Source organism: Artemia franciscana, chromosome 4, assembly GCF_032884065.1.
Source record: "Artemia franciscana chromosome 4, ASM3288406v1, whole genome shotgun sequence".
Lineage (NCBI taxonomy): Eukaryota > Metazoa > Arthropoda > Branchiopoda > Anostraca > Artemiidae > Artemia > Artemia franciscana.
In genome coordinates this window covers 48,872,668-48,889,514 of record NC_088866.1, presented here as the reverse complement: position 1 = coordinate 48,889,514, position 16,847 = coordinate 48,872,668, and the positions used below count along the sequence as shown (strand labels likewise).

At 37.5% G+C, this 16,847-nt stretch overlaps 2 protein-coding genes and 2 non-coding genes across 6 annotated transcripts in view; 3 read left to right on the top strand and 1 right to left on the bottom strand.

Annotated features, from left to right (window-relative positions):
* LOC136025614 (uncharacterized) overlaps positions 1-6,335 on the top strand; it is a 45,749-nt gene extending 39,414 nt beyond the window's left edge. The window contains exon 4 of the mRNA XM_065701608.1: positions 5,631-6,335. Within this exon, the coding sequence (XP_065557680.1) occupies positions 5,631-5,948 (318 nt within the window). The 3' untranslated portion in view covers positions 5,949-6,335. The remainder of the gene's footprint in view (positions 1-5,630) is intronic.
* LOC136026532 (rap guanine nucleotide exchange factor 4-like) overlaps positions 1-16,847 on the bottom strand; it is a 788,659-nt gene that overhangs the window by 409,082 nt on the left and 362,730 nt on the right. The gene's annotated exons all lie outside the window — the stretch shown is intronic.
* Positions 7,546-7,737, top strand: LOC136026715 (U2 spliceosomal RNA). Its single transcript, XR_010617401.1, has one exon. It is a non-coding gene; the product is annotated as a U2 spliceosomal RNA (small nuclear RNA).
* Positions 9,939-10,053, top strand: LOC136026726 (U5 spliceosomal RNA). Its single transcript, XR_010617408.1, has one exon. It is a non-coding gene; the product is annotated as a U5 spliceosomal RNA (small nuclear RNA).

Here is a 16,847-nt window from a genome sequence, read left to right as displayed (position 1 = left end):
ATTTTCTCAGGCTCGTAACTTTTGATGCGTAAGACTAAACTTGATGAAATTTGTATATTTAAAATCAGCATTAAAATGCGATGATGTAGCTATTGGTATCAAAATCCATTTTTTAGAGTTTTGGTTTCTATTGAGCCGGGTCGCTCCTTACTACAGTTCGTCACCACGAACTGTTTGACAGAGATTATGTTTTGCCTTGAATTTTCTATATATAGAAAGCCGACTCATAATGATCAGTATCTATATTTCACGTCGAATCACTCTCCTTCTGTGAAAAGAGGGGTAGTAATTTTTTAGTCGACAGGGCTCTAAAAACATCTTTACATAATCATGTAAAGTCTGAGTTAGATTACGTTAAAAATATTCTATTCTTCAATGGCTACCCAATCAACCTCATTGAGAACATTATAGATAGACGATTAAAAAAGGTAATACAGGAAAATAGGGAGCCCGTCCCCCTTGATTCAGTTACATTGACAATTGAGAACAAAACTTTTACTACAATACCATACGTCTCGGAACTCAGCGACAAACTTGGGATGTCTGCTTAAGTAAACGCTGGTCAGTGCAGCAACTTCGAAAAAAATTGGAAAAGGGCCTATTTCTTACAACTTTGAAACACCATATGCCGATCTAAAAAATTCATGAATAAAAAAATTTATGAATGTAAAAAATTTATGAATAGAACAATGCGGCTTAAAGAGAGCATGAAATCCTGGTAACAGTGTTTGCTTTAATAAGCCCTCCGAGGATATTACGGGGCCTGTATATGCCCTGACCGGGGCCGTATCCTAGATTTCTGTTGGGGAGAGGTGTACAAAAATTTCAAAAAAATATCAAAATTTGTATATATATATTTTTGTTACGTTTTGACGATTAGGACAAACATTTCGGGGGGATCAAACCTCCCCCAACCCATGGATACGGCCTTGGTAATGACAATTGTTTACTAGGTTTTATCACTGTGTGTGCTCCCTCCTTACGTACTCCTTAAAAACAGATAAATTTGTCTGTTTCAATATATATTTTTTTCATATGCTATTTTGAGAAAGCTGATGATAACCCCCCTCCCTTCCTGAGCCTAACCTTCTTTAAACACGGACTGTCAAAGGGACACTTCTACATTGTTCAAACTGGATGTTCTTCAATATACCCGCTTTGAAAGTCTTAAGCTATTGACCCCCCTCCTCCCCCCGAAAAAATAAATACGCAATGGCTCTTTGGGGTAAGTAGTATATATTTAAGGTTCATAATATGTAAGGATTACAGTTTCACAACGCTACTGTGGGGAGTTGAAGTCCAGAATTTTTTTTCGTGGATTTAGCTGAATAAAAAGGGAATTAAAATATCGCAAAAAAGCTTTAAAATAAATTGTCGAATCAAGCTTTTATTGAGGTCATGGTTAACTAAAAGTTAAACTACCTGGCTGTTAAAATCTCACTTTCTTCTGCTACCTGTCAGACTTCTTTTCTGCTAAAGCATGCGAATATTGATCCCATAAAATCATTTGAAAATTTTCATCGTTCAGTCGCCTGTAGTAAGAAGATACAAAAATGGTACAGGGTGTGTAAAGCGAGAAGATGCATTCTTCAAAATTGCTCAATGGGATCAATTTTCATACGATTTGACTAGAAAGTAGCTGTACAGGTAGTAGAGGAAAATTGGATCTTATCTGAGAGGCCTCCCCTCTCGGCTTGTTCCACTACACACAGCAGACTTTCTAAGCATAGGTCACGCCCCCCTTTGGCACTCAATTTTTGACACGAGAGGCTCTTCAATTTTAATTGACTTGTAAAGGAGCTTTTGACAACTTTTAACGTAACAGTTGAAATTGACGAATGGTCGACAGTGTATATAGTGAATAAAATATATTATATATTATATACAACATATAACAATATATTACAGTGAATAAATTTCGAACACTGAACAAGGTGTTGAGATTCCAGAATAAATAAAAATAGGAAAGAGCCTGAAATAGGGCTTTTTTTAGCTATGTTTTGTTCTTGATGTGAGGGGGCCTCCAGCTGTGAAAAAAGTCATTTTTGGCCATTAGATGAACATCATGCGTTTCATTTTTACCCACTTTTTTACAAGTCATGATGAGGGGGGGCTATGCTTTTAAAATTTTCAAGCCTTCCCCCTGGTGCCCAAGAAATGAGCTTACTCGTAAAGCATGAGTAAAAGGGTATGCCACCAACTAGACTTTAAATTTCGATAAATTATAGATAAGAAATCCGAGACTGGTTATACTTCTTTTGGGTGTCGTGTACATGACCAAAGATTTGTCATTCAAGGCGTGTTTGTATCAGGTCTAAAGAAACGGCTTGGAATTATTTTTGTTTTAGATTCCATCAGACAGATGTCATTCTGGCAATGATAAGGTTTTATCATTAAATGCTGCCACCCACATAGAAACGACGCATCGCTTAAAATATTAAGCTACTACTTGGTTGCGACAGTTTGGTTGTGTCTTTGTATTCCACCAGCCTTCCTCTTGCCTTAGACCCTAGATCTACCTTTGCACTCCATGGGCACCCAGGACATGTGCCGAATCTTCACCAGTCTGGAGACACAGTTCCACAAGCCCACCTCTCGACTGACACCCATGTGTGCCTGCAGAAGCCACCCAGGGTTTGCAAAAATTTTCTAAGGAGGTTGCCACTTTTCAAACACTGTGTACATCCCAGAACACCGCGTTTGCCGCATAGTTTCGCCACGCTTGAAAAGATTTCTGCCAGCTTGGAACGCACCAACTGGTGTACTTGATTTCTGAAAGTGGAAACCCCTACGGAATTTTGTCAATCTAGATGCACTCACAAGACAATCTAGCCTCAAAAAAATCTAATTTAAAAAAAAACGCTATTTTCGAATGAATGCAGTGGCCTTAAGTTGGGTGGCTTCAAAATTAAAACAAACACAAACCATCCTATATATTACTCTATTAGGGGGACTACCCCCCCCCCCCTTCCCAATTCCTCACAAATTGCACTAAAACTTGATTTTTCTTTTTATTAATACTTGAAAAACCCAAGAACCACTAATTCAAGAACACATAATTTTGGTAACTCCCCTGCTACATTCTTTGCCATGGATTTAGTAAAAAAAAAAATCCCAAAAGTGTATGTTCACTAGATTTGCACTTATGTAAAAATCTAAAATTAAGTGAATAGAGGGAAAAGGGTAAAGCATCAGTAATCAGACAATTGGCATTCCATTGCAAACGTGACAATCTTAACCTATCTATCATTTACACCCCTAGATGATAGCCCTAAGCCACGCTTTTTTCGTATGTCAAAGGGATATTATGGTGCTTATTTATTGAGTCGTATTCTTCTTCTCCAAACTCAAGTCCGCTTGGAATGTATGGGACGAGTAATTTTGGGCCAGAGGAACACAGCAGAAGGATTTTAGAGGCGCCCAACACTTTTGGGCTCCATCTAGTCTTCGTACTAAAGTTTCCACATTCGCTTTCAATTCGGTGGGAGGAAATTTTGGGGCAAAAAGACGTTAATCGAGGAATTTTAGACTGTTGAACATCACAGCCTGGGCTCTAGTTGAGTTCAACGTTTCATTATTCTTTTGTTTCTTTTTTATCACACATAGTTACTTGTAAACAAAAATCATTAGGCCCGTTCATCCTCATGGACGCGGGGTTGCATACTTGCATCAATTGGACTACCTTTTATTCATTTCTTATAAATTTGAGGTAGGCAACTTTTTTTTTCTTTTTTTTTTCAGTAGAAGCGGTCAACACGATGATACTAAACAATAATATAACAGAATGACGTAGTTTTGCAATTGTTAGAAAACTTTTTACACTGCAAGCACTTGGTAATAGGACATGAGATAATATTTTATTTACCGTCCGTTTTCTGCAAGACACAATAGATATTATGTTTCTAGTTGAAATAATCTAACCCTAGCTTGCACATGCTTAAATTGTAGAAATAGCAGCACTGGTATTGTAAGGTTTCATGCTTTGAGGTAAAAAGAAAGGTAAGTAATACGGCATTGGATTTTAAAATCCCTACCGGCGATGCTGATATCGGTTTCATGGCCCTTCAGCCAGGAAGGGCAATGGGGGGTTGGGGTCAGCCATCCTGCACCTTTGCGCATCCTTCCTGTTTAAATCACGCAGATCTCTCAAGGCAACCATTTAGAGCTGGGTTGACTCTGGCTGAGCTTATAGAGTCACGCCACTGACACCCAGTTCCACACCAAATAGTGAGCGATACCAAGACTCGAACCCCTGTCCTCACGGACAAAGGGTTAATGCAGCATTAGCTTGTATATATAGTGCACTTAAAAAATAGTAACATTGATTGGACGTCAGGAAATAGGGAATAAAGTTAGTATTAAGAACATGGCATATTTTGAGATTATTTTTAAGGATCATTTTATTATTTTTTTTTATGATGAAAAATCTTTTCGATAATTAGTAATATTGATTGAACGTCAGGAAATAGAGGATAACGTTTCTTAACACTAATTAACGTTTCTTAATCCACGGTTAAGAAACGTAACCAAAATGCTGCTCCCGTAGTACTCTTGCCGTTGTAGCTGCCAAAATTGCTGCAACAGTTTGCTTCCCTAGCATTGCAAATCTTGTGCTTTGTGTCTGTTTACTTCATAACCTGCAAGGGTTTTGTATTGAAACAAGAATGTTTTCCTTCTTGTGAAATTTTCACTTTAATTTCATTCAGTTTTTAAAGATTCTGATTTTTAGCTTTACAGTTTTATTCAGGTGTAGCTAATAGCTAAATCTTTTAGTGATTTCGTAGAATCACTAAAGTAAATATTAAAGAATATTGGTTTTATTTTTTTCATTTTAACATAGTTTATCATTGTTGGATAAGTAATTTGAGGTTATTATTATTTTTATATTGGTTTAGCGTTTTATTGTTGATTTTTATTTATTATTTACTAGTTTTGGCAAAACATGCTTCCTTCTGGAAGCATAATGCAGCAAAATAAACAGTTTCTTTTACTTTCTAAAATTTCAGCTTTCTGTATTATTTGGTTGTACTGATCACATTACCTTTATGTTAGTGAGATTTGAAGGGAATTTCCTTTTCACATCAGATGTTTACTAATGCATGGGTCTGATAACAGTGGTCAAGTTCAAGGATGGTTCTGAAACGTGGGCGCTATGGGAGATTGACAAGATTTTTTCCAAAAAAATAACTCTGGATGGTTTAGCCTTCTAACCCGTGTGACTACCCGTCTGACTAACTGTATCTCAAACAATAAGCTATAAGATAAATTTAGTTTCATCCCGCTCTCTAGGGCTATAATGAAAGACAGGATGGCACAGCTAGGACATGTTTTGCGAATGAAGGATGACAAATTGTCAACAATTGCCCTTTTGGACCATCCATCCAAACAAAAAGCTGGTTGGCCCTGAATGGGTCGTGGAGAGATCGTAAGAAAAAAATCGAAGAGAACTGGAACTTCTTGGGAGGCTGTAAGAAGAAAAGCTTTGAATAGATTGGGATAGAGGAGAAGCGTGTGTAGCTGCGTTAGCCTCAGTCAAGTTCATGCTACAATGAGTTGTTGTTAGTAGTTTTGGTAGTATTTACTGATAAACTAAACTGATAATACCCGACTAAATTTATTCTTACTTTCAGATTTCATTGGAGGAATCCGTACGGCCGAGTCCAGAATCTCTTGCTGCAAACCCGCGCCACCATGTACCAGCTACAGGAATGATCGCCGGGATTACTGTAGCAGTCATCCTTGGACTGCTACTTCTATCGTTCCTTGTCTTTCTATTGGTTGTTCGACGTCGGCAGAACCGTGCAACTTTCGCGCGTCGTTGTCAGCCTGGCAGTGAGTCTGGAATTAGGAACAGCATTCGGAATATGTCTTGGAGACAGAGTAAAAGTCAATTACGCGCTTCCAAGAGATCTTTCATGAATTTTGCATACGAAGATCCAGTAAGTTGAAACGGTTTATGCTGTTTAAAAAAAATTAGGATTCACACTAAAGAGCGCATTTTTATGTCTTGCGTTGATCTGTCTACTGACGCTCATTTTTCGCTCATATTGGACTACCAAAAGCACTAAAATTGTCCTCTGGCTAAAAGTGTGCGATGCTCCATTTACAATAAAATTTTCCTTATACCAAGATTAGCTAAGAAGATAAAAAAAATTATTTAAAGATTCTGATTGGGTCAAATGAACGTTGGCTAAATCTCGTTATTAGTTAAATCTTATTTTGAATGGGCATTAAAAGAGCCTTTAAACCGTATTCACATCTAAATTCAGCTTTTGTGTCCATCTTTGGAGCAAATTTAATAATCTCGGAATATAACTTGTATTGTTACCAAGTAGCATGTACGCACATTTAGCTTCAGTGAGGGGGATGGGGGGATATTTTCCTAATAGATTTTTTTCTGCATTTCCCCTCCCAGATTCAAGAAAATTTTCTTATGGTAATATTATTATTGAAAAAGAGCTTGAATTTTGTATGTGTTTTTGTTAAAGAAACGGTAAAAAACAAACAACTTTTCCTCCCTGAATTATGAAGAGTGCTCTTCCCCTCCTAACGGGCGTGTCCAGAATTTTATTTTGGAAGGGGGGGGGGGGTATAAAAAGGTTAGAAAAAGGCATCTGAAATTTGTTTAAATGCATTGTGTTACGCTTTAATGTATCAGACAAAAATATCGGGGGTGGGGGGCACTGGATATGGCCTAGCCCTTTTAATTTCCTTGAATTGAAGTTAATGAATTTTTGTTAAAGTATTTTGTTAAAGAAACTGAAAAGACAACGAGGTTCCTCTCTTTGGACTCCGAAGAACATTCTTCTCCCCTCCCCTGGGCGTGTCTGAAAAACTGTTTGGAGGGACGGGTACAAAAAAATTGGAAGATCCATCGGAAATTTGTTGAAATGCATTGCGTTACGTTTTAAAGAATCGGACAAAAATACCAAGGGGTAGCTCACTGGATCCGGCCTTGTCATCTAGTTATTATGAATTGATGTTTTTGATCAATACCAGTGGTGTCAACTGGTGGAGTGAAAATTTTCATTGCAAATGACCGTATTATCTTGGGTATTTTTGTAAAAGAAATTGAAACACAAGAGAATTAACGATTAACGTCGATTAAAGTTTCTTACTGTTTTAAAAATAAAGTTAAGAGAAAGAGTTGAACTTTAGCGTAAAGAGCGGGGAGTTGAGGAGGAAAAGCCCCTTTCATATACGGAGTAATTTCTGTTCGTTTTAAGTTTTGATGTTGCTCCTTACTTTCCTTTAAGAAAACTTGTTTTTTTTTTCTTTAGTCTCTGATTTAAGACTTATCTTCTCTGATTTTGGCTTTTGGAATGATAATTTTGTCCAAGTCTTGATTGGAAAACTTTTCGTTTACCATTAATATTTTGAGATGAACTTTGGTATTATGGGAAATGTCTTATACTGTTTATAAAAATCTAAAGACAAAGTGATGAGGTAACTGAATGTTGTTTGAGCATTACAACCGAAATTAAAGTTGGGACGAACTTTTTTTACTCGTATTCTTATAATCTCTTTGACAATCCTTGTAAATATATCGCTTCTCGGCCTTTTGGCTGGGATCAAAGTGCAGTGTCTGTTCTTATCAGCTTAACGTCTGACACGGCCCCTACATGGGACCCAGAGTATTAAACTGATTTTTGGAAACTGAAGGGATGTTGGGGTTTGCTCTGTTCTCTTCACGCGTCGGCCTGGTATTGCAGTAACACCGGGATCAGTGCACCCCATTCGAGAGGAAACCGAAGTCATGAGCCCTAATCAATTATGTGTGTAATGCGCTTCTCAAATATATACACACCTGTAGTTTCCTAGCCCTTGACTATATTGCAAATATTTTTTTTTCATCAGAAAAAAAGAATAGAAAATGTATATAATTTACAAAAGTTAATGGTGAAAAAGGCCATAACCACTCACCATAACTCAGTTCACTTTATTTATAAATCAAATACATTTAACTAATATGCAAGTACCCGCCTCAAGAAAGATGCAAAAAAGCACTTTCGACTGGGCGGGTACATAAAACTCATTTTCTAACTAATAATTCACTACAAAGGAAACATGAAAAAAAAAACCAATCTCTAATCAATAATAACAATCAATATTAGTAACAATCAATAATAGTAACCTATATCATAATAATAAACAGAAAAGAGAGAAAAAAGAAAAGAAAAATAAATAAAAAAAAAGAACTATGAACCTTGGCCTAAAAAATACTTTTTCAATTTATTCAGAAGTGGAGCCGGCCATGGCTCCACTTCTGTGCGGGACGACGAAATCACTAGGGTGAAGCGTTTAATAATGACGCAAAGATCTATTTTCACTAAAGTATTATGAAAATCTCTGGACTTACATTATTCTAACAATGATAAGTGAAAAATTCCAACTTGGTATTCCCGTGGGTGTCCTACATTCCCGCACTTGCAACCTTTTGAAGCAAGTTGAAGTGATGTGTTCACCTTCAACATATCCGCCAATAAGAAGCAATTTTTAAAGTGCCCCAGCTGGATCAAAGTCCCTGTCCATATTGTTTTTTAAAATAGTCCACAATTATAAACTGCTGAAATCTAAATTGAACCTAGATTTGATTAGAATTGCTGAAGTGATTGTTATTGGCCTCAGACAGCTTGGTTCTGTCGTGATTTGTTAGTAGTAGTAATGACTAAAGCCGTATTTGTTTTTTGTTTCAAAAAAATAATTGGCATAATCAGGAGAACGGCCACTGGATTCTCAGAAATCATTGTTTCGACTTTTTAGTCATATTAATAACAGAGTGAGAAACCCCTGATTTTTATTTTTCATAAAGATAAACTTGCATTTAGACGATTAAAACGTTTGCATATGGAAATGAAAAGAGGCGTTGCTATTTTCAAAAATAATTCAGAGAGTCGGTTCATTGAAGTAAAAAAGTTTTGTAAATCTGCATCTATTCAGTAAATTGTAACTCCTGAGAGGCATTTAAAGCAACAAGATTTATGTTGAAAGACATTAATTAAAAGTTAGACAGAAAACTTTTTATTTTGCTAGATAACAAACTGCAAAAATTATGATGGAGGCACTCCTAGGGTAAAGCCTTTCCCCTATATATGATTGGTAGACCCTGTGATTACCACTTACCATAAATGGGTGTAATTCATCAGCATACATTTTGGTAGTGTGGACGTATGTTCGCTCCGACCCCTGCTCCCATAATTAACAGTTTATCCTACAGGGTCCCCTTTTATACTATCACATTATTATCAGTTTCAAGAAGAAACTCTACGATTTGATATTGTTAAGACAATAGTGGGACATACAAAATAGATCATTGGGCCATTTTGAAAAAAAAATCCTGATAAACTTACATGTTTGAATTACTATGGAAGAATTATGCCTGAAGTCCCAAGCATATGAGAGAGTTGAACATATACTCTGTAAAAAATGGTTCTTGATTTTTCCCCAAAACATTTGAGTAAACATGTTTTTTTTTCTTAGTCTTGTGTTAAAGCAAATAATTGTATCAATGACGAATCGTCATAGTTAAATTAAATTGCCTAAGCTGATTTAACTCCTGATGCATTTTGTTTTTGAAAATACTCTGTATATACCGATTTTCAATTGAACTAGGAATGAGATCATATTGCTGAAATTTAGATAAGTCACGAAGTCTAGTCTTAAAAACTGAAATTGCCCTTGGTCATCACAGCATTTCGTCTAGTCCATTGCATTGATAACATATAAACTCGAAATTCCTTCACTCCCGCTAAGCTTCGTGGAATATTTAAATATTCAAGTTATCCAATATCAAATTGCTGCCTTTGGCTACAGCAAGTGATCGACCTCTAAGTTACATTACAATTATTGTTGAGCCTGATTACTGAATGAGTTAAAAAACCAATAAGGATTTACTAGGATTTATTTTTATATACTCAAGCCAACTCTAGCAATTTTCAAAGCTCTTGTCTATCCACACATCCGGTTAATCTTTTGCTTTTACTAAAGATTACCATGGGGCAGGTTATTTGATGAGTTATACACATTTTTGAATGCCGAAAAATTAATTAGCCTATACTCTTGTAGTATGTTTGAATAATTCAAGATTACTTACCTGACAAGCCCTTAGCGTTTCACGAGACGTAAATGACATGTGAGGTCAGTGAGGTTTGATCGTAAATGAAAAATGAAAAAAAAAGTGAAACTATGGGCAGATAGCAAAAGGGGACAGTAATTGTGAAATGTGTTATACACTCGGGGGTTTCTGAACACTACTACTAATAACTCACTGCAGCCCCAAGCCGCTTGAGGCCAACACAGCTACACACGCTCCTCCAACCCAATAAATTCAAATCCTCCCTCTCTGCACCATCCCATGAAGTCCCCATGTCCTGTAAATCTTTATTTATGACACCCCTGACGACGACGACCTGCTTTCCGTTCAGCCTTAGAAAGTTGGCCGAAAAGGATAATTTTCGGCAATCTGTCATCCTTCATCTGCAGAACGTGGCCTAGCCATCTCAACATTTCTTTAATTATACCCCGGAAAGCTGGATTGAACCACGTTTTTCGTACAACTACTGTTTAAAATACGGTCTGTCAGCCGGGTACCCAGAACAATCCGTAGGTAATTTAGCTGTTAAATATCTAGTAAATTTTCATCAGCTTTTCGGAGCACCCATGCTTCAGAGCCATATTTGACCACTGTCATCACTGTACCTTCCAATATTCTAATCTTGGTTTGCCGACTTATTTTCCTAGTCTTCCAAATAACCTATATTTATATTGAAGTAGACATAATTAGTGTTGTTATTCGCCTAGTTGCCTACCGCGTTTCACTTGAAAAGTTGTCGGCTAACTATTTGTTGTTATCTTTTGCAAATTACATCCGGGGAAGTTATTTTAAGTGGGTAAGGGATACTCGAGGGCACTCTTGGTTGGGATCAATGACGAGCCAAATCCCAGGTGCTCTTGAGTACCCATTCTCTTATGGCACTCATTCTTTCTTCGTCTAGGAACATTATTTTCATTCCAGTTTAAGGAGCCTCCTCTAAAATGAGGACTTTTGATATTATAGGGGCAGATCTTTTCATTTGGGGATTCCATGGGTTTCTAGCCTAATATTACCAAGGATTGTAGTCTCTTTGGTTCCTTATCTTGTTTCTAGACAAAATACTCTGTCTAGCGGGAGAACGCGATTCAAGAGACAATGCTCTGTGTGAACCCCGGTTCACACCCTTCCCATTGTAGTTCTTACTCTCACAAATCCCATTCTACAATTTCTTTGTTTTTTTTACGTTGGTGTCATTATTTAGCTGTCTATCTTGTATTCCATTTGCGAAAAGCTTGCCTTCAAAATACGGGTGATAGTTTGTAATTAATGAAAGTAAAGGAAAACCTGTTATTTTTAAAGGAAAACTTCTTATTTGTTAGCAACAAAGATTTGCTACTTTCCCATAAAAAAAACGAAATTATAACAAGTTTTCCTGTGAAAATATTTTTGATCCATTAACGAAACAGGAAAGCTAAAACTTATCAAGGGTGTTTTCACTACTTTGATTTTTATCAGTATTTTACCACCACAGAACGTTTTGTTTACCACAAATTTAACAGCTAAGTGACGGTAATACAAAAGCGTTATGAGACGTTATTAGAAACGTTAGATTTACATCACATCCTTCAAGTAAAACGACTTCTATCAGTCGCTTTAACTTGTTTTCTCAAGTATTGTTTTCAGTGGTGTAGCTTCATCAATATTCTAAGGTGGGGGAAAGTTGGAGCAAATTTTCCCAAATCAAGTGAAATTAACACTGAAAAATGAGCCATATAATACCATAAAAGTAAAGATAACTAAAGAAAACTGTCCCGTTTTTGTGGATGTATGAATTAACCATAGGTTCGAACCGAAGGCCAAGAACCCAGGCCTTGATAGAGGAAGGTAACGGCCCAATTGTGAGAGCTGACTACTTAAATCTCCAATGGGGATTCAAAAGGGCCCGTTCAAAAGGGTCCAAGAGCTGAGCTGCCAATATAGGCGAGCCAAGTGAGAATTGGAATTGACTAAAGGCTTTAAAAGCGGGCTTTTCATGATTTAAGTGACCCATAAAGTTCCTTATTTTTAAACTATATATACATAATGTTACCATCTGACTAGCCGTAATTCAAAGATTTAGTTGTATGAAAAATTGTGCTACAATCCCACTTTCTGGGGCTATAATGAATGGAAGTTTGAAATGACTAGGACATGTTTTGCGGATGTAGGATGAAAGACTGCTAAAGATCGTCCTTGTCAGCCAACCTTCTAGAGCCAATTGAACATCAGCTTGTCCTCTAATGGAGTGGGAGGAGATTGTGAGGAATTTAAGGGAAATTGAAACTTTCTTGGACCGTTTAAAGAAGAAGGCTTTGAATAGATTGGGATGGAGGCTGGGTGAGCGTAGTCGGGTTGCCCCCAGGTGGGCTAATGCTGCAGTATTTTTTTTTTTTTTGTAGCAGTAGTAGCATATGTATAATTTTATAAAGTTTTAGATGAAGTCCTAAAGACAACATTGAATTATATTTTCCACATAAGTGCCAAAGCTTTCACATGTCTGTCTGAACAAGATCAGTTAATGCTGAAGCTTTTGATCTGATTTCAAATTGGAAAGATCATAAGAAAGTTTATAGGTATAAGTTATTAACAGTAATTACCCTCCAGTGCCTTTAGACTTCATTGTTGTTTCGGTTTACCGCATTTCAGCGGTATTTGTAAACTACAGAGTTCATAACCACAGAGAATACAATTAACTATACACAAAGATATGTACATTAATGAAAAATTTGGCTGATTTACAAAAAAATTAGTAATACTAAAAGAATTTGCGTAGTACGGTTTAAAAAAGAGCAAAATATCTTTTATCTCTACTTGGAAATAGCCAGTGAAATTATGGAAGACAATAGATCCTTTTTTTAAGTCATACACATTTTAATATACCACGTAAACGATTTGTTTTCATAATTTTTGCTCAAATTAAATTAAATCTCTTAAGGTAGTTCGCAGGTTCTATTTTTTAAATACAGGGAATATTTATTTTGACGGAACAATGGCTACTAATTTATTATTTGGGCCAAAATAAGATATTTCTCATATTTGTCTCCTCAAAAGCAGCCTTATTTCAAACCTTGGATATTCTCAGGAATTTCATTCCAGGGGGGGGGGGAGTGTGTAAAATTGAAAAAATCGTAACACTCAGTTGAAAATGCCCCCTCTTGAAAATGTCCGCTGTAAAAAGCTCTCCCAGACAATTCACCATTAAAATCCCTCGTCCGGCAAATTGAATTGGTGCGCTGGATTCGGGATCCCTTGTCTGAGAGGACGCGGGTTCGGATCCCGGTGTACCCAATTCTTCAGTTTGGGACGGGGGTCAGTGGCGTGACTTTGTAAACTTAGCCAGAATCGACCCAGCTCTAAATGGGTACCCGGAGAAATCTGGGGAAGGTAAACAGGAAGGGTGTGCGAAAGCACAGGATGGCTGGCCCCCAACCCCCCATTGCACTTCCTGGCTGAAGGGCCAAGACACGGAGATCAGCACCGCCGGTAGGGCATGTAAAGTCTAATGCCGTATCCTTTACCTTTTTTTTAACCTCGTCCGGCAGAAAATCTACCCTTTTCTAAAATTGGATATTCTCAGGAATTGCATTCCAGGGGGGGGAGGGGAGTGTGTAAAATTGAAAAAATTGTAACACTCAGTTGAAAATGCCGCCCTCCTGAAAATATTCGCTGTAAAAAGCTCTCCCAGACAATTCACCATTAAAATCCCTCGTCCGGCAGAATGGGTTGGTGCGCTGGATTCGGGATCCCTTGTCTAAGAGGACGCGGGTTTGAATCCGGGTGTACCCAATTCTTCGGTTTGGACGGGGGCAGTGGCGTGACTCAGTAAGCTTAGCCTGATTCGACCCCTGTTCTAAATGGGTACCTGGAGCGAAAGCACAGGATGGCTGGCCCCCAACCCCCCATTGCACTTCCTGACTGAAGGGCCAAGAAACGGAGATCAGCACTGCCGGTACGGACTGTAAAGTCTAATGCCGTATTATACCTTTTTTTTTTACCTCTTCCGGCAGAAAATCTACCCTTTTCTAAAATTGAACTTTTCCAGAGGAAATTCTTTACGGGGGCAATTTTTCAGGGGGAATTGTTCTGGGTAGATTTTCCAAGGGAATTAGCCAAGATTTAACAGACGAAGTCGATATAAACAATATGATTTTGCTTTTATTTCACCAAGCTTATTGTTTGTGTTATGCAAGGACTAACCTAAAATAGATTTACGTTGCCTAGTCAGCGTGAGGCGTTGCGACATCTCATTGTCGTCTTCGCAAACAAAAAGTTGCGGCTCGATTTTTCTTACGTTTAGCTCTCTTTCTCGCTGCAACCTAATAAATAATAAAATAATTATATTATATTTAGTTAACCAAAAGGAATAGCCAATTATTAAATATACCGCATTAGTCGCAACTTAGTAAAGAGCAAACTCTATCCCACAATACCCGAAAATTCACAAACGTGTTTTAATAAAAAAGGAAAAAAAGGACAAGTGAGGGAAAACCGCCATGTGAGCGTTAAACAAGATAATGCGTCGTTAATAAATAGTTACTACAGCACTATCCGCCTTCGAAGAGGGATTTAATTCCAAGTCGCTCTGTAGTTACGATGCAACCACGCAATGTTGTTTCAGAGAGCCAACTGCCAACCAACAGCCAACAACAACACCTGGGCCAACACCAGGAACTGAATAATTGTCATTAAATTGAAAATTGGCTGGCTCATTTACGTTTGTTGTCATTCGTGATGATAGTAAATTTAAGAAGCTTCTTAAAAATCGAGATTAGGCCTATGTCCTAAAACGTTACTAACTTGAAGGGTCGGGCTCTGCGTCTCAGTCGAGAAATTGGTCGCACTGAAAACAACATTGTCAACAATTTCTTAATAAAAAAAAAGTTGTTTTTTTCGAGAGCCTGGGGATTTTAACATCTTTATCAACAGCCTTAACATATAGAACTGAGAACTAGTACATGTACGCATAGAACTGAACAATAGTACACTTACATGTAAAACTGAACACTGACACATTTACATACTAAACTGAACGATGACTTGGAAACTGGGGAATTTATATATAAAACTTAACACAGGTACAATTACTTATAGAACTGCATACTGTATATTTACGCATAGAACTGAGCACTTGTACATGTACGTATAGAACTGAACACTGGTAAAATTACATATAGCACTGAACACTGGTGTACTTGCAAATGAAGCTGAACACCGATACATTTACGTCTAGTAAGGAGTAAACCACTGCCTGTAGTTACTACAGTGTAGTAGCCAGAAAAAACATGGTTCCAAAACTGTCGGTGAGAAAAATTGCAATTTGAAGATGATTTAGAAATGGGATCTGTTATCTCCGTTGAAAAGTAGCAATGCTCTAACGCTTCGTATAGTAAAGAGCTTTAAGGTTTTGGTGTATTATTATTTCCTTATTATTATTATTTTCCCCACGGTCATTTCATGTGGAAGGAGTGGTCGTATAAACTTCTGAGAGAGCTCATTCGATCGGGAATGAAAGTCCTAGATCTGTATTTAAGAGTCAAAATCTATTGGCGGCAATCAGCTCCCCTACCACGCCCTTTTCCCCAAAAATGCTTCTGATTAAAACTTTGAGAACGCCATTTTGCTCAGAATAGTCCAAAGGTCTAACAGCCATGCTCCCTGGACAAGGACTGTAATTTATGCAGGTTGCCCACTATTAATATTAAAGGTTTTCTATTGGAACGGCATGTTTGGCCATTGATCTCCAAAAGGCTTATGATGTTACGTTGAAATTTTAAAAAATGTTGAGAGGGATGCTAAACAGAATCAAAACACGCTATGTGCTTGCTGGTAGTCAAAAAGAAATAGTGAAAAAGGAGTGGTATGTTAAACCGAATCAAAAGACAGTATGTGTATCCAGTTTATCTAAAAGGCGGATCCAAAATATCTTAAGAAAGGCTAAGGGCATATAGTTGAAAATTTCAGGACATTTTCAGGGGATGTTGAAAAGAGGTTGGAAGGCTTCCAGCACCTCTCCCATACCATTTTTAGCTTACCCCCCTCTAAAAATATTTGATCAAAATTTTGAAAGAGCCACCGGGTCAAAAGAATCTAATGGTCAGATAACTATATTTATGTCAGATAACTATGTTTATGGCGATGGCATAGCCCCTCATAGCTTTGGAAAAGAAGTCTGAACCTGATCAAAACACACTATGTGTATGCTGGTTGTCACTAGGGCGTATCAGCAATATCTAAGGATCAGCTGAGAGTATTAAGTTGAATCTCTCAGAATATGTTGAGGAGGATGTTGAAGACTGATTGGAGGATGACTTGCCCTTTTTAGATGTCCCTTTCCCTGCAAAACAGCAGAGATGCTCCAAATAAGGTTTTAAGAGAATTACAGTTTGGTTTTAGGCGGGGGAGAGGATACGTCAACCAGATTTTTACTCTTGAGTTAATAAAATAGGGGAGTGACCCAGTTACCAGCAAAGCCGTATTCAGAAGGTTAGGGGTTTAAACCCACCTCTCCCCACTTGTCATCTGTGGCGTAATTTCTTCGAAATTGCCCCTAAGTTAAAGCCAATTTTCCCAAACCAAGTAAAAACTACAGTGAAAAACGAAAAATGAGCCATATAGCACAACATGGGCAAATATGTACTACAGAATAATGACATGATCCCCTAGATGCTTGAGTTATGCAGGCTAATCTTGGTTTTGTCACCGTTATTTGCAGAAACTCAATTTTATCTGGGGGGAAAACCGAGGTCTGGAGGGCAAAATGACGCGTGGAGGGGGC